The sequence below is a fragment of the Dama dama genome, chromosome 33 (assembly GCF_033118175.1).
Source record: "Dama dama isolate Ldn47 chromosome 33, ASM3311817v1, whole genome shotgun sequence".
NCBI classification, from domain to species: domain Eukaryota; kingdom Metazoa; phylum Chordata; class Mammalia; order Artiodactyla; family Cervidae; genus Dama; species Dama dama.
The window spans coordinates 44340398-44359793 of NC_083713.1; the positions used below are offsets into that span (position 1 = coordinate 44340398).

The 19396-nt window shown below is 36.6% G+C and overlaps 1 protein-coding gene across 1 annotated transcript in view; it reads right to left on the minus strand.

The window, feature by feature from the left end:
- The window catches only part of GALNT13 (polypeptide N-acetylgalactosaminyltransferase 13), a 557108-nt gene that overhangs the window by 514950 nt on the left and 22762 nt on the right, over positions 1–19396 (minus strand). Inside the window, exon 2 of the mRNA XM_061135076.1 lies at positions 5073–5318. Within this exon, the coding sequence (XP_060991059.1) occupies positions 5073–5214 (142 nt within the window). The 5' untranslated portion in view covers positions 5215–5318. The remainder of the gene's footprint in view (positions 1–5072; positions 5319–19396) is intronic.

The following is a 19396-nucleotide window of genomic DNA, read 5'->3' on the forward strand; positions in this document are numbered from 1 at the left end:
TATGTTTTCCCTTCAGAAGTATCTTGGGTGTTCTTTTATCTTTATAATTCCATAAAAATTAGTGTTTTCTTCTTTAACTATTTACTTCCTACTTTTATCTTTTAGACCTCAGTTTAAATGTCACAGTCTCTATGAAGTTTTAGCTAGTACTCAAGATCCATTTCTAATATCCTAGATGCTCTACTCAGAGCACTGTTCTTCCTCATCCCAATACTCTCTGTGCTTTGTAATCATTTCTAAATTACATTTTTACTGAAAGAGACAGAGAGAGAAAGAAATTTTTAGTATTAACTATGTGCTGGAGAAGACTCTTGAGGGTCCATGGAGAGCAAGGAAATCAAACCAGTCAATCCTAAAGGAAATCAACTCTGAATACTCATTGGAAGGACTGATGCTAAAGCTCTAATAGTTTGACCACCTGATGCAAAGAGCCAACTCATTGGAAAAGACCCTGATGCTGGGAAAGACTGAAGGCAAAAGAAGATGAGGACAGCAGAGGATGAGATGGTTAGATAGCATCATTGACTCAATGGACATAAATTTGAGCAAAGTCTGGGGGATAGAGGAGGACAGAGGAGTCTGGCATGCTATAATCCATGAGGTCACAAAGAATCAGAGGTGACTTAGTGATGGAACTATATATATAGTCCATCATTTTTTTTGAAGAGTCACTTCCTTTTGGGGGGCTATACCCAGAATAACTTCCCCGGGTTGTGGACCTGACTCAGCCTGGACGGCAGAGCCTGGTGGAGTCCATTCAGATGTTTCATTACTTTCACAGTGTTTAACAGACACTGATAAAGGGTCAGCAGGAGCTACCACTCCACTGCGAGGCTTATTACGTCATCATGTTTAATTTTCAAGGCAGCTCTGTGAAGTAAGATTTATTGACTTTAAGGTTCTCATCTTAAATGGAACACCAAGATTTTGTTAAGGAATTTGCTAAAAGTCACACCGCTATTAATAATTCATGGAGAGACTTGAGGACCAGGTTGGTCAATAAAGCTGGATTTTTAACCTTGGGGTGATCTATCTTGTAATGCCCCCTATGAAGTCTAAGGTGATTATACTTGGGATTGTTTCTTGTTTTTTGCCCATTACCAGACTATGTTCTTCTTTTTTATAATTGAGATATAATTGACACATAACTTTGAGTAAGTTTAAGATATACAACATGTTAACTTGAGAAGCACTTAAATAATTGATGATTTGGTAAATAAATGAACATATCTCAAAAGTTAATTCAGAGTGTTTGCTAATATTGGGTATTTATAAGTGGTTTAAAATTTAGAACTAGAAGACATCTTAGAAACTACCTAGTCCAAAGCCTTTATTTTAATAATGGAGACAAAAACGTCCAGAAAGATCAACTTTTTTGGTCAAAAAATCCTGTTTTTAACATATCTAGAACCTGAAAATTTCAGCCAAGTGAGCTTTGTACAATATCATCTACATGTAAATAAAATATTATTTTAAATATACAGCATGAGTTCCTAAATAAAGTAATATTCTGAAATAATGAGTAACAATAGAAGATGAAATTAAAACTAGAAAGCCTAATTTTCACTTTTTCAAGACAAATATTAATGTATAACATTAAAGAAGTATTAAAAGTAAAGAGAATATAGTTTAATTTTACATTTTAAGTACAAGGAAAAATTACTATTTCTGCCTTGCATCATTAAATTTTACATTTTGAGATTTGAAACTGAACATTAAGAACTTAAATCAGCAAAACTGCTCTTTAGGTACTTCCAGAAAAGGCTGTCATAGTTTTGCTGAATCAGATCATAAAATTTTTTGTGACCAATCTAGATGTCTCAGTTCAACAAATGACCAAGTTATCATACTAAACTGATGTGATCCATCAAATCACACTTCCACTTTCAGCCAAGCAGCTGCTCAACCAGTTCTAACAAGCAGAGAAGGCCGATTTATTCTGTGATTTTAACCAAAGATCAGAAAATCAATTCCCATGCTCATTTATCAAAAACTGATGGACTCATAAAGTTTTCCTCTTTGAATAATTCTAATATAAGGGCATAAAAAATGTATATAAACTATCTAAATGGGTCTAGGCTCAGTCACTTTCATATTACTTTCTCTCAATTTTTTTGTACTAGTCAGAAACTCTACTGAAAGAATTAGACTCATTTTGAAAAGAAGATAATCATAATTTATCCAGCTGGACCAGAGTATTATTGCAAAGTAAACTAAAGACATCCAACAAAATCACTCAACAAAAAATTAATTTTTGGAAATGTTTTTCTGAATTTCCCTACTCATACAATCAGATAGTATCAGTGAAATTCTCTTTCTTAGAATATTTTGATTAATAAATAATTTCAAAAATATCTATAATATTAGAAGCAAAATACATTTATTTAATGAATGGAAACCTCAAGTCAGTAAATTAGATTCACTTTTCCAAAAGGTACAAATATATCAACTGGGCTTCAAAGTTTACATTTCATCATGCTTATAAAAAAAACTTTTGCTATATAAGGAATTAATATAAACTAGATTTTTAAGAAAAAAATGTTTAAAAATGTTAAAAAAAAAAAAGTCAAGGAGAATAAAATTATCTACTTCTGCTTCATTGACTACACTAAAGCCTTTGACTGTGTGCATAACAACAAACTGTGGAAAATTCTTAAGGAGATGGAAAAATCAGACCACCTTATCTGTCTCCTTAAAAGCCTATATGTGGGTCAAGAAGCAACAGTTAAAACTGGACATGGAACAATGGGGTGGCTCAAAACTAGGAAAAGAGTATGTCAAGGCTGTATATTTTTACCCTGACAATTTAACCTAAATGCACAGAACATCATGTGAAGGAGTTTCCCAGGTGGCTCAGTGGTAACGAACCTACCTGCCAATGCAGGAGTTGTGGGTTCAGTCACCAGTTTGGGAAGATCCCCTGGAGAAGGAAATGGCAACCCACTCCAGTCTTCTTGCAATTTTTTTCTTTTTTTGTTATTTTTTTAATTAATTTATTTATTTTAATTGGAGGCTAATTACTTTACAATATTGTAGTGGGTTTTGCCATAGATTGACATGAATCAGTGATGGGTTTACATGTGTTTCCCATCTTGAACCCTTCTCCCACCTCCCTCCCCATCCCATCCCTCTGGGTCATCCCAGTGCACCATCCCTGAGCACCCTGTCTCAAGCATTGAACCTGGACTGGTGATCTGTTTCACATGTGATAATATACATGTTTCAATGCTATTCTCTCAGATCATTGCAACTTTTTTCTTGTAGTACTCTTACAGTGCAGGAGATATGGACTTGATCCCCGGATTGGGAAGATCCTCTGAAGAAGGGAATGGCAATCCACTCCATTATTCTTGCCTGGAGAATCCCATGGACAAAGGAGCCTGGTGGGCTATAGTCCATGGGGTTGCAAAGAGTTGGACACGGCTGAATGACTAACAATTTCATTTTCACAATTTTCACATCATGCGATATGCCAGTACAGATGATTCACAAGCTGGAATCAAGATGGAAGAATATCAACAATCTCAGATATGCATATGATGCCATCTTAATGGTAGAAAGTGAAGAGGAACTAAAGAGCCTCTTAATGAAGGTGAAAGAGAGTAATAAAGCTGGCTTAAAACTCAGTATTCAAAAAATGAAGATCATGGCAACTAGTCCTATTACTTCGTGGCTAAAAGATGGGGAAAAATTGGAAAGAGTGGCAGATTTTATTTTCTTGGGCTCCAAAATCACTGCAGATAGTGACTGCAGCCAGGAAATGAAAAGACACTTGCTCCTTGGAAGAAAATCTATGACAAACCTAGACAGCGTATTAAAAAGCAGAGACATCACTTTACCAATAAAGGTCTGTAGAGTCAAAGCTATGGTTTTTCTAGTAGTCATGTACAGATAAAAGAGTTGGACCATAAAGAAGGCTGAGTGTCCGAGAATTGATTCTTTTGAACTGTGGTACTGGAGAAAATTCTTCAGAGTCCCTTGGACAGCAAGGAGATCAAAGAAGTCAAACCTAAAGGAAATCAACCCTGAATGTTCATTAGAAGGACTGATGTTGAAGCTGAGGTTCCAAAGCTTTGGCCACATGATAGGAAGAGCCAACTCATTGAAAAAGAGCCTGATGCTGCAAGAGGAGAAGAGGGCAACAGAGGATGAGATGGTTGGATGGCTTCACTGACTCAATGAACATGAGTTTGAGCAAACTCAGGGAGACAGTGAAGGACAGGAAAGCTTGGCATGCTGCAGTTCATGGGGTTGTAAAGAGTCAAACATGACTTAGCAACTGAACAAAACAAAAACTAAAACTAATTTCAAGCATGCTCAAGTACTTTAGAAGCACTCATTCACTAGGAGTATTTCAGAAATAAATTAATGACATTTAAGCCAAAAGAAAACATAGAAAAATTCCATGGAATAACTTTAGGAAATGAATGACTATATTTAATAAATCACCATTTATATAAATTATTGTGTTTCTTTACCTTCATGCTTATCTAGTCACTGACACTGGTTCCTTAAGAGGGAATATTGAGTGAAAATGAGTTTTTAACACACTTAAAATTATCTTTTGCCTTTAACTTAGGATGGCAAACTGATAGCCCACAAGTTAAATCTAGCCACCGACATGTTTTGCTTTTTAAAAAAGTGTCCTTCTTTTATTGCTTTTGGAAGTTTTGAGGGCTGTAATGTAGTCTCATTTTGCTACTTTCTTCACCATCTCACTTCAGTAGTTTTCCTTTTTTACATTATATTCTTGATCTCTAAAGGCTTATGCTTCTGAAAGACTAAATTTAAAATTCTGTCCAATTTGAATGCTCACTACAGTCACACAATGTTGGAATTATTAGAATTGGAAGGTACCTTAGAGGTGAGATAATTCCTCATTCCTTCCAACAAAACACTTGAGGCCAAGAAAAGTAAAGTAGCTTTACCATAGCTTAATGTACATTAACAATTCTGCCCAAATGCTCTTCTAAGTCAAGAAACAGAACTCTTATTTTGAAATGTCATGTTTTACCATGAGTCACCACCGTTCTTATCTGTATAAAAGAAACATCTGCTTTGTGAGTGCTTACCCCTGAGCGCAGGTAGCAGGGACCGCTCCTTCTTGTCATCACATTTGTTACATTCACTGAAGTACAAGAGTAAGAAGACATCCACGAGAACCCACATCAGTGAAGTGGCGAGAACCACCTTGCAGTAAACAAACCTCCTCATGTCTTCCCTTGACTTCTAGTTAACACGGAGATCAAAGACAGACACGGCTGCGATAAATCCAAGCCACAGAGCTGAACTCTCGGATAAAAGCAGGGTGCATCCCACTGTATTTGGGGAAAGAAGGAAAGAAGAAAAAATAATTGTCTCACAGTTTATTTTGCATAAATGTGATATAACATGAAACATATGACTATTTAATGCTCTCATATATATCAGCATTTGGCCTTCAAGTTTAGAATGAAAAGTCCAAATAAATGAGAGCTGTAAGCAAGCCAAGGGGCTTAAATTCTAACAATTAATCCTAGGTCTGCCAATATATTGCTGGGCCCTTGGGAACCACTTGCTTTCTTCATGTTGTATTGCCTTTTGCTTAAAGTTCTATCACCATATTCTGTAAAGAACTAGGTTATAAAATAGTGCAGTTCTGAATTTACCATGATTCAGCACTTTTAAGGAGCCAATGTTGCTGAACTAGAGTCATCCTGAGTTATTATATATTGCAATGGCTAAGAGCTGGTCTTTACACAGATAGGCCTGGACTTACTCACTTCCTACATAGGAGAGACCTTGTAAGCCTCAGTTTTTCATCTATAAAATGAAACTAACAGTGCCAAAACTAAAGATTTGCTATGAGGACCAAAAATTATAATGCTTGTAAACCATATTGCAGAATACAGTCATTAATATTAAGACATTTTTAAAAATATTTGACAAAAAGACAATTACATGAAGTAAGTCATCAGTTGCTTATACTTAAAAACCCATCTGATCTGCATGGAAAATAATCACTACAGATATGCTTTTGAGAATGGGTAGCACACATTCATAAAATTATCAGTGAATAATACATTGAATGTAAAGTGATTTAAAAGAAAATAACCAGAGCAAGAATTCTAAAGGCAAAACAAAGACGTGTGCAATTAATAAGAGATACTTAAAGTAAGTGTGGACTTAATAACATATACTTTGTTTTATTTACACTACATAGAACAATAATAACTACCTTGCTATTTCTATCTATAGAATAATTATATCAACACAAAAATAGTCTCATATCATTGGCTACATTAAAATAATAGAAACTGAAATATAAATCCATTTACGTGAATAAGGTAAGTAACAATTTTGACAGATATTTGAGCAGAATAGCTATTAAATACAAAGATACTTGGACTATTTCAGAAACGCTTGTTTCAAAATAAAAACATCAAAGTACAATTTGCTGAGGCAGAAGTTCTTTAAATTAATGGCAGCTGACCTCGTATCATAAAGCAACACAAATGCTATTGTCCATCACAATCTGATCAGAGTAGTAGCAATTCAAAGCTTACATAAAGTGACAATTTAAAAAAATATTATAACAGAGCCTACTTTCAACAACTACATAAAATTTACATTTATTCAACAAATATTTTTAAAAAATAGAACATATACAATCTAAGGAATGCATGATATTTGACAGTGGTTCTTTTTCTTGAAAAACAGCATGCTAATTATTTAGTTTCATTTCAACTTCACTTTTCTGCAAAAATTATAAGTAAACATTGGAACTCAGCCTCTAAACCTGACAACAAGGGAGGGATTCCCACATATATTTTTCCTGTTACTTTATGTATGTGTCACTGAATATGAGATTTGAAACAATTCAACCTATTTAATTTTCTGTCTTTCTTTGAACATAAGATGGAGCAGGTTCCTTCAGTTTATTGTAGGAAAAGAGCCTTGTTTTAAGTAAAAGTATATATTACACTGATGGTAGCTAAATGGTCATTCCCAGATTTGAAGGAAAACCTTAAAATAAAACATCCCATAATAAAAAAAAAGTTATATGTTATATAAGATCTATGTATTATAGGATATTTTATGATAAAGATCTATAATAAAAGACATAAAAAGAACCATGACTGGCTGTCATAAAGTGGAATTATGAATTTAAGTAAGCATTTGCCTCTCTGTGCTTCATTTTCTTTACTTATATTTCCTTCCCCATCTACCTCACAAAATTGTGAGACGTAAGCAAGATAAAGTATGAGAACATTATTTTAAAAGAAATATAAAGAATATTATTATAATACAAAATCTAAAATCACTTAATATTAAATATTAAAATGTCTTAGATAAGTCATTTCCTAATAAGAGCCTAATAGTTAAGGTTATTGAGAATGTAATTTAAACTTTAACCATAATAGAAAATGAAAGTTACATCTTATTATCACTTCAAGCATTATTCAAATTATTATAATTTCATACCCTGCTAGATCTATATATCAAGAAACTGAGAAAACTCTAACTTTACTATATTATGTGATAAAACTAAGTTGCTCTTTAAATATTTTAATTTATGAAACAATCTTTCCTTATATATATCAAGTTTTTAATTCTATCTACTGTGAAAACATCTCTACCTTGAAAACACATTAAATTTTATCATTTGTCATCTGCTAGTACTTCTAAAATAGTAATCACATACACTGTTTCAATTCTCTTCTTAGGAACAAAACTGATTGAGCAGAAGCATGGCACAATACACAAAGTAACACTAACCATCATAAGCACAATTGGTGGCCCAAGTTTATCTAAGAGAATCAGCATCTCTTCCAGTAAGACCCTATTTATTTGCAAATACTACTGTTTCTCAAGCCAAATCCAAGTTCTGGTTTGCCAAATCAATGTGGAACATGGCTAACTTTGCATCAATGACAGGCTCTTGTGCCCTTTTCTAATTGTTTCAAAGTTTTGAACACAGTACTCCCCTCTTTAAAATATTTCTCTAGATAGGAAAAAAATCAGGAGTTAGAGAGCTATCAAGCGTCATCTTGCTAATCATATTGGCTTTCCTTTTTTTTTTTTTCTCTTGTGCACTAAATAATGGTATTAGCCATAGACTTTGAGATATTACAAAATTTTTGTTTGAAAACATGCACCAATTTTACTATTCTATAAAAAAGTATCTTAAATATGAAAAAAAAGATCTAAGTAAAGCTTAGAAGTTTGGTAAGTATGTTTTTAAAATAAGAAAGTCTTTTCTTTTTTAGTTATAAGGCTATCACTTAACTGGGTTGGGGGGGGTCTACTTTTTGCTGTTAGATACATTTTTATCTCTAGTCAAATGCTTTCTTTTGTAGAAAACTACATAATTGGTGCAAATATATTCAATCTATTTTATGAGGCTATACTTGAGGCTCCCAAAGGATGAATGAAGCTCCTGGAAAACTTTTGGCAGTGCTTCCAGAACATTCCGGCTACCAACACACTTTAAATGTTTTAAGTAGTTAGGCAGGAACTTCTGGGAGCTGATGACTGGACAATTATGCATTTTGGTTTAATGACTAAAAATTATAGTGAGTAAGCTTTGAAAAAAATCACCCTGAATTAATTACAGTTGTTGACAGAAAGACTGGTCTTCACATGAATGAAAATCTAAAATTCAGGTGGACTAGAGGAATCTACCCATAGCCTAAATCAAACAGTGCACTGTTAAAAGCACTGTAAGCCATAAAAACCACGCCACAAGGAAAGATACAGTAAGAGACAAAGAAACAGCCAACGATAATGTTAAATGAATGCCTTATGTGGAAAGATGGTGGAAAAAAAGAAAAAACTGCCCTCACTTGTCTTTAAGGAAACTTCACATATTCATAACATAAAATGTGACTATTAGTAGGAAACTAAGCCTAAGACCTGCTGAGTTATGATGCCATGGCCTGAATCTGAGTTCCACACGCACTTACTGTGTAGCTTAGTTCAAGTTACCTAAATGTTCTATGTCTTTTTCTAGTCACAAAATATAAACAGTAGTTGTTGTTTACTCAGTCATATCTTACTTTTTATAGACCCCCATGGACTGCAGCCTTCCAGATTCCTCTGTCCATGGGATTTCCCAGGCAAGAATACTGGAGTGGGTTGCCATTTCTTCTACAGGGATCTTAGCAACCTAGGGATCAAACCCACATCTCTTGCAATGCAGGCAGATACTTTACCACTGCGCCACTGGGGAAGCCCCAAAATATAGTTGAGAAACATATTATAGTCATCTGAATCAGTTCATCAGTTCAGTTCAGTTGCTCAGTTGTGTCCGACTCTTTGCGACCCCATGAACCGCAGCACGCCAGGCCTCCCTGTCCATCACCAACACCCGGAGTCCACCCAAACCCATGTCCATTGTGACGGTGATGCCATCCAACCATCTCATCCTCTGTCGTCCCCTTCTCCTCCTGCCCTCAATCTTTCCCAGCATCAGGGTCTTTTCCAATGAGTCAGCTCTCCGCATCAGGTGGCCAAAGTACTGGAGCTTCAGCTTCAACATCAGTCCCTCCAATGAACACCCAGGACTGATCTCCTTTAGGATGGACTGGCTGGATAACCAAACATATATTTCTTATAGCTACCTCATAAGGCTCTGAGGATCTAATTAATTAATTGTATGTACAAAGTTCTTATAATGGTTCCTGACACATAGGAGGAGTTCAATATATAGTAGTAATAGCAATTACCAATAGTAGGAACAGTACTTGAGGCACACTAGTGCCTCTTGAGAAACCTGTATGCAGGTCAGGAAGCAACAGCCAGAACTGGACATGGAACAACAGACTGGTTCCAAATAGGAAAAGGAGTACATCAAGGCTGTATATTGTCACCCTGCTTATTTAACTTATATGCAGAGCACATCACAAGAAACGCTGGGCTGGAGGAAGCACAAGCTGGAATCAAGATTTCCAGGAGAAATATCAACCACCTCAGATATGCAGATGACACCACCCTTATGGCAGAAAGTGAAGAAGAACTAAAAACCCTCTTGATGAAAGTGAAACAGGAGAGTGAAAAAGTTGGCTTAAAGCTCAACATTCAGAAAACTAAGATCATGGCATCCAGTCCCATCACTTCGTGGCAAATAGATGGGGATACAGTGGAAACAGTGGCTGACTTTATTTTTCTGGGCTCCAAAATCACTGCAGATGGTGATTGCAGCCATGAAATTAAAAGATGTTTACTCTTAGAAGGAAAATTATGACCAACCTAGACAGCATATTGAAAAGCAGAGACATTACTTTGTCAACAAAGGTCCGTTTAGTCAAGGCTATGGTTTTCCCAGTGGTCATGTATGGCTGTGAGAGTTGGACTGTGAAGAAAGCTGAGTGCCAAAAAATTGATGCTTTTGAACTGTGGGGTTGGAGAAGACTCTTGAGAGTCCCTTGGACTGCAAGGAGATCCAACCAGTCCATCCTAAAGGAGATCAGTCCCGGGTGTTCATCGGAAGGACTGATGTTGAAGCTAAAACTCCAATACTTTGGCCACCTGATGCAGAGAGCTGACTCATTGGAAAAGACCCTGATGCTGGGAAAGATTGGGGGCAGGAGGAGAAGGGGACGACAGAGGATGAGATGGTTGGATAGCATCACCGACTCAATGGACATCAGTTTGGGTAAACTCTGGGAGTTGGTGATGGACAGGGAGTCCTGGCCTGCACGGGGTTGCAAAGAATCAGACACGACTGAGCTACTGAGCTGAACTGAACAGGAATCGTTATTATCATCATGAATAGCATTGAAAGAACAAGAAAAAATGAATGAGGATTCTCTTCCCTAATCCTTAGAGAAGCAGTGTACATTCAGTATGTGTGTGGTAAGGAGTCAGTATGAGCATCACAGATATGTTCCGTATTTACAAATATATTAATATTTATATTATATTGAAATATATGTAATATGAGATCATTATAAATATATTTTATATTTACTTATTAGACATATATTTAACAGATGTAGTTGCTGATGGAATATGAGTTACACAGGATTTTACAGTTGTTAAAACTCATTGAACTGTACATTTAAGATCTGTGCATCTCAGTCTATATAAATTATATTTTATTTTTAAAGGCGAAACCAAAATGTTTATGTACGTATTGCATGATTCCCTGATTTACTCAAAATTTTATTAACTAGAGAAATTATAGTTCAACTGCATCAGATAAGAGCACTTCTACTTCCTACCTTTCTGATCTCATTTCGTACCATTGTTCTCCACACCAGTCCCTTGAGTCTCCTGGCTGTTCCTCACACATACCAATCACTATCTCGCCCCGGGGCTGTGCAAACGCTGTGTTCTCTGCCCACTGATACAGTCATGGCTTCCTGCTCTAACATCCTTCAAATCTTACTTTCTAGTCAAATCACGGAGACCTTTCCTATCAACCTTTAAATAGCACACAATTTAATCACTCTGTATTTCCTTAGCTCACTTTATTTTACTCTTGGTACCTGTTAATACTCTCCTAGCATATTTTTTAAAATGCATTTTTTAAAAGTTTGTTCATCATTTGTCTCTTTTTCTTAAATAATTAACTCTATGAAAGCCAGATCGCACATTTTACATATGCCCTCTCTCACCTCAAAAATAGATTTAAATTTTAAAACTCCAGCATTGCTGTAATATGTGGAATTGTGTGCCTCCCTCCCCAAGAAGATTCATGTGTGAAGTCTTAACCCCCAGTATTTTAGAATGTGACTGTATTGGGGGATAGATCCTTTAAAGAGGTAATTAAGTTAAAATAAGGTCATACAAAGGGGCCCTCATCCAATATGACTGGTATCCATATGAGAAGATGTTATTAGGAGACAAACACAGAGAAAAGGCCATGAGAAGACAGAGAAGGCAATCATCTGCACACCACAGAGAAAGGCTTCAGAATGAAACTAACTCTACTGACACACCGATTTGGACTTCTGAAATCTGTTGGAAAATAAATTTCTGTTGTTTAAGTCTGTCATACTGTGTTATGGCAGCCTTAGCATACCAATACACTGGTTAAATTTAACTTTCCCTTACACCACTCCTACATGCAAACAGATGAACATGACTAGAAAGAAACCCCAAAAATATGTTGCCTGTTCTCATTTTAAATCTATGAACTCATACTGGACTTGCAGTGCCTCAGAGCCATCCTGCAATAGCTCCAGTCAAATCAATTTCCATTCCTCAGATAACTTTGCACCTTGTTTGCCTTCAGACTGCCATCTCCACACCATTTCCTCTCAGCTCATCACTACATGTATACACTTAGCAAGAAGATTTAAACAGTCAGAAAAGGATTTTGCTTACTACCATGTTGAGTTTATCAACTTGCTAGTTCCCATGACTGCCACCCCTAAATCTGCAAGTCTGAGTGTGATGATGGATGAACTATCTTTTAAGGAGTATAACATTCTCTGACCCCACACATTCATGGGCTTTACTGATGCACTTGTCTCTTCTGTCTCAGTTTTTCTCCTTGAATAAGTCATTTCTATCAATACAAAGATGCCATGTGAATAATCATCTTAAACTAATTTGACCCCACATCTCTTTTCATCTATGCTTCCAGTTCTCTGCTCACCTTGAATGCAAAACTCCTGGAAAGAACTATGTATAATCATTGCCTATACATCCCATATCCTTGTCCTTCCATTCTATTTCAAACCCAACAGTCTTTAGCCCTCACCATTATGTGTAAGACTTATTTGAGACAGTTATGGCCAAGTCCATTGGTCAGTTCTCAGTCATTATCTTACATAAGTCCTAAGCAGGTTTTGACACAACTTAGCCAAAATACTTTGTACTATTTTCTGACAGTTCTTTTTTTCACACCCCTATGCAATGTTGCAGAAAATTCTATTGGCTTCATCTATACTCCAGTATTCTTACCTGAAGAATTCCATAGACAGAAGTGCCTGGCAGGCCACTTACTATCCATGGGGTTGCAAAGAGTTGGACATATGACTGAGTAACTAACACTTTCACTTTCTACCTATTCACTTTCTACCTATAGATTTAACCTACATAATCACCAACTTTATATATCACTTTAACTTTTTTTTAAAAACTGCTTTATTGAGATAGAATTCACATACTATTCAATCCAATCCACACATTTAAAATGTACAATGCCCGATCGGGATGGGGAATATGTGTAAATCTATGGCTGATTCATATCAATGTATGACAAAACCCACTGAAAAAATAAATAAATAAATAAAGGGAAAAAAAAATAAAATGTACAATGCAATGGCTTGTAGTATAGTCACAGAGCTGTGCATCCATTGCCACAATCAACTTTAGAACACTTTCATTTCCTTGAAAGAAAACAACTCCTCTTTACTCTCCAGTCCTCCCATTGCCCTAGGTCCAGGTTACCACTAATTGAGTATCTATCTCAATAGCTTTGCCTGTTATGAACATTCCACATAGGTGAAGTCATACAACATGTTGTCCTTTGTTACTCTCTTCTTCAGTTAGTATAATGTTTTCAAGACTTTATCCGTGGTGTAGTACATCCGAATATTTTACTTCTTTTTCTCAACAAATAATATCCATTGCATGAATATATAAGATTTTACTTAAGAGTTGATCCACATTTGGGTTAATTCCACCTTTTGGCTATCATGAATAATTTGATGATGAACACTCATGTACAAGTTTTGATATATGGGCAAATACATATGGACATGTGCATTTCTTGAGTACATATGTAAGAGTGGGGTCAATTTTCTTAAATACATTCCCATAAAACCTATTCTCCACACAGAAGTAAATTTGGTCATGTTAAAATTAAATTTTAATCAGATCTTTTCTAAGTTCTGATCATTACTGACCAATGGTTTTTTTATTACATATATTAATAAAATAAATTCCAAATCCCTAACTTTGCCTATAAAACAACCAAATCTGGACCTTGACTGCCTTTCAGATTTCATCTTCTCACTCTCTCATTTACTTAATGCACTCCAGAATCTTCATGCTTGAAGTACTCTCTAGAACACTGTTCTCCTAAATAATGAAACAATCTTTCACCCTTTCTTTATTCAGATCACTGCTCAAATATCCCCAGAAAGTTCTTTTCTGGACCAACTTATCTAAGATAATGCCCTCCCACCATCTATGCAATATACTTATGTGGTTGATTCAGAATACTTATCACTAGTACTTTTAATTTATTTACTGCCTGATTCTCACCATGGAATTACATCTATTATTCTCTGTGCTATACTTAAGATACCAAAAACATTTTTTGGCACAAAATTGGTGCTCAGTCAACATCTGTTGAATGAATGAATGCAAGAAGGACTGAGAAGTAAAAAGTCTGGTAAAAATGCACAGAAAATTATACAAACTCTGGCAATAATAATAATGAAAACTGAAAACACTGTATTAAACATTCATTTGTTTGAGTTGTGGGTAAATGGTGCTCTAAACTGAAAATAATTACTCACTACATAAAGCTGTTCTCTTGTTCCATGCCCTCTGATACTTCTGGTCCCCTCTGCCCAAACCTCAACTGCTTTAAGATAAAAACATAATTAAGGGTGAAGCTGAAGTAGCCTCTTAGCAGAGCCGAATGAAGTTCATATGTACCTGTTTTAAATATGGTTCAGAAATGAAGGCGGGATAATGGGAGCAGAGTTCCCATCTACAGCTCTGTGTGAGTACATCTCTGTTTGGTACAGGATCTCACGTCATCATCCTACCCAGTCTCAGGTTACACTGTGCTGTTCTAGTCCAATAAACTACCTCCAACTATGTGACCCATGGAACTAACCTGAGTCATGTTTTCTGATTTCCAGACCGCCTACAGTCTGACAATGGTATGTCTTCTGTCACAAAGGCCATTCAACAATGGGACAACAATCAAGGTATTAGATTTTCCTTGGTTGGATATGGTTTCCTTGGAGATGATTGGATAGCATCACAGATTCAATGGACATGAACTTGGGCAAACTCCAGGAGATAGTGAAGGACAGGGAGGCCTAGCGGGCTGCAGTCTATGGGTCGCAAAGAGTCAGACATGACTTAGCAACTGAACAATAACAATTAGATTTCCCACACTTTCTACTATTCAAAGTTTTTGTTGAATATTGTAACAATCTCTTTAAAAACCGAAAAAGATATATGACCAAACTTCTAATCACCTCCTGGTACACCCACCTGAGCAAGAGAATTGGTCTATTGAATTTGGCCTTCCCAAAAGAAAGTTCATCTTCTCTTGGCTACCTACTGACTAATGATCAGGATAAAATGGGTGGGGAATTTTATAAAATTAATTTTGAAAACATGGATTCCACCCTGTCCATTCCTGAACGTGGTGGACTTATTTTTCTCCAGCAACAACCTCGAGCCAGCCCAGATGGCATGCCACTAGCTGACAGTGAAGCCAAAAGGAGGCCTAGAGTATTAAAACTTAATTCTGACCCCACCACCTGGATTTTTGTATTGAACCTACATGGTCCTAGACCATGAGGATAAGAAGCCCTTGGTGGTGTACATTGTTAACCAAATCCCACTACAATATTCCATGTGGGCCAACCTAGAAGATACCTGAAATTTTTTGTAAAAACTTCCTTGTCCCACTTATATTTAACTCTTCTCTATGAATGATCTGGGTCTGAGTAAGATGATTGAAAAAAGAGGTGATATTATATTTATTAGTCTGGGACACACAAATGTTATGGCTATGGAAGGAACCTGACAACTTTGATATCTGAGGAGGAAGCAAATTGTTTACGAAGAGGTGTAAGGAAGGAGTGGGAGCTAATTCATGTTGTTCTCTTGGTCACCCCAACATTAGAGCCTGGCAGGATAATCACATGGTCTACCCCAGTGAAGCAGCTTCTGCAGCTGGCAATCTGATCTCCTGTTTCTTTGCCACCTTATCCATGTGCTATAAAACAGAAAATGTTATATAGACCGGTCCTGAACTATTCTGCTATGCCTGATACCTTCAATGGCAGTTTCCAAAAAGGGATTCCTTTTCTACTTCTCTGAGTAGCTTTGGGTTATGCTCCATATGGCAATCCAGGCTAGAAATCTTCAGTGATAAGGCACATGCTTAGCCATATCAATGTAGTGGTGATCCAAACCAAGTTTAACCACAAATATTGAACTGGAGTGAACCATGCCCCTTTAGACTTTATGTTTGTAGCTGGGGCAGGATGGCTTATGGACTATCTTGCCATTGGGTACTGAGGTACTTGGTTGTCTTTTGCAATGAGAGCCAAGGATCAGCACATCAGCCTACATTCCCTTGCTCTAGTCACATGGATAATAAGGTGGCCTAGACTACATCTGGGCTATACAAAAATAAGACATACTGAAATCCTCTGAGACTTATTTACAGTGAGTGAGTCCATGATCTGGGAGACCTGATTAAAGTCAATACTGCAGGTTCACCTAATCCTGCTGCTTTTGTCCTATTTATAATAATGTCAAGTAAATATGGTATGAGAAAAATTGAAGAAAATTATCCTCAGCCTCTGTTAGATTAATCAAGGCATTGAATGGAATGGCATGCTCATGTGAAATTTCACCAGAAGCCAAAATGATGGGGGACCCAAGGGTAGCTATCATTGGAAGGCCTTCATCCTTAGGATGTATCACAGTCCTACAGTGTGTATGCCTAGATTCAAGTCCCCGTCACTCTTCACCCAGGCCATTTCTCAGGGCTGTGTTTACAGTGAGCAATGTAAAGAATGAGATGAGATTTTTCTCTAGGACCAAGAGCAGCTCTTTACTGCTTTATATAAATTGGTGGATTTGCTATGGTTTTTTGTTCTTTTCCTGAAATTCAACCTCATCATGTTGTCAGTATGCATTGAGGCCAGTCCACATTACCTCCAGGAGATCTGGTAGGTAAGGAGAGCTGATACAAACATGTTGAAACTTAAGAACCTGCCATGCCATGACTAAAAATGCCCTTTTCTCTGACATAGGAGTCTATTCTGCCAACCCCTGTGAACCAGTAACAAGCTAATTTATTAGCAGATTCTTTACTGTCTGACCCACCAAAGAAGCACAGCTTTTCATTAAGTACAATCAAATTCCAGGCCCTTCATAGACCTGAAATCATCGCACAAAGAAAAATCAAAAAGTCTGTATGTGTGCGTTTTCATACATATAGAAATTTTTCTAAAAGGATACACTGGCTAAATTTGATAATCTCTGAGGAGTAGAACTGATTCATAGTCTTCTGTAGTACTGAATTTTTAATAACAGCATATATTACTTCCAGAATAAAACTATCACTTTAATTATAAAAAGTAATGTACATCCTTCATTTATCCTACAGATAAAATTGATTACCGATACAGATGCCAACACCTATGCTAGGTACTAAAGATAAAACAGATAAATAGATACAATCTCTGCCTTCTTATTTAGGATCCAGGATGGGAGACAGACAAGAACATCAGAGTAGGGATAAGAAAAGATGTAAGTGAAATATTTGGAGTAATTCCAAGATGTGGAACTCATTTCAACATATAATTATAATCTGTAACTATTAATGTTAAGAGAATACAGCAATAGAATAATTGTGCATAGAGGTTGAAGGAAAGGTGAAGCTTTACAGAGAATATGTATAAGATAGACATTCTTTTTCAAGGCAGTTTGTTATATATTGGCCATCTAAGTCACTCTTGGGTATAGAAATAACCATTCTATGAAGATATTGTGAATATTAAAGTTTAAAATATATGTAAATGAGATTCTACAAGCAATGTGTGTTCAGTCACTCAGTCACTCAGTCACGTCTGACTCTTTTGCGACCCCATGGACTGCAGCCCACCAGGCTCCTCTGTCCACAGGATTTCCCAGGCAAGAATACTGGAGTGGGTTGCTTTTGCTCCTCCAGGGGATCTTCCCTGTCAAGGGATTGAACCTGAGTCTGCTGCTTTGGCAGATGGATTCTTTACCACTAGTGCCAGCTTGTCACTGTTCAGCCAATTAGTCATGTCCAACTCTGCAACCCCATGGACTACAGAACACCAGCTTCCCTGTCCTTCACCATCTCCTGGACTTTGTTCAAATTCATGTCCATTGAGTTGGTGATGCCAACCAACCATCTCGTCCTCTGTCATCCCCTTCTCTTCCTGCCTTCCATCTTTCCCAGCATCAGAGTCTTTTCCAATGAGTCGGCTCTTTGCATCAGGTGACCAAACCATTGGAACTTCAGCTTCAGCATCAGTCCTTCCAATGAATATTCAGGATCGATTTCCTTTAGGATTAACTGATTTGATCTTCTTGAAATTAAGTCTTCACAGAAAAAGCTCGCAAAAAGCAATACATGACCCTCAAAAAGTAATGAAATTAAGTTTTAAAAACTATATTCATCCACCTAAAACCTGCTCATCTTATCTTTGTTTTAGGTATTTAATAACCGCTCAGTATTCATTCTGGGCTTCTCAGGTTGCTCAGTAGGTAAAGAACCTGCCTGTAGTACAGTAGACACATGAGATGCAGGTTCGATCCCTGGGTCAGACAGATCCCTTGGAGGAGGGCATGGCAGCTCACTCCAATATTCTTGCCTAGAGAATCCCACGGACAGAAGAGCCTGGTGAGCTACAGTCCAGAAGGTCACAAAGAGGCAGCCACGCTGAAGCAACTGAGCACTCACAGTATTCATTTTATAACATGATATACCAGTGGATTAAGCTTGTTCATTAATAGTTGATGAGAGAGGAAAACAGGAATCCAAAATGTTCATCTGGATGTAAAACCCAGAGATTTAAGACAGCAGTAGGGGATTTAGACAGCTCCCAGTTGACATTTACCAGCAAGCTAGCCATCTTCTGCCATAAATAACATGATTACAAAGAAAATAAATAATGCCACTGAGACAGTAAACCATTAGAAAATCTTAACCTCAGCTTCCTACTTCTTAGCTGGTCTTAAGGATTCTGATTTCTTCACGACAAAAGATTAAGGAATGAATTGCAAGTGTTCCTCCTTTGAAATATGCATGGTAGTATGGATATTTCTTATCTAGACATTCTTCCAAATGTTTATTTATAGAAAATAAAGAAGAGTAATATCATATTAGCTTATAAAAGTACATCAGAGTCACTCTGCTCCAGCAGGCAGTTAGTGGGAGATTAAAAGAAAGTGAAGTATAATGAAGCAAAACCCCAGAACTCTAGGGCACAAAAGGACTCCAACAGCACAAAGGAGAGGATACAGAAGGACTTGGTTACAGAAAGTTCCAGAAGTAAAACCAACTAAAGCTGCTTTCTAAAATTCCATCCTAAAATTACACAAATATAAATAAAATTTTATTTGTCATCTCCATTTAGTAAAATTTTTACCATAGTTGATACATGAGAGAAAGACATACCTTTCTTAAGATTTTAAAAATATTAACAAGTGAAATATTCAACTT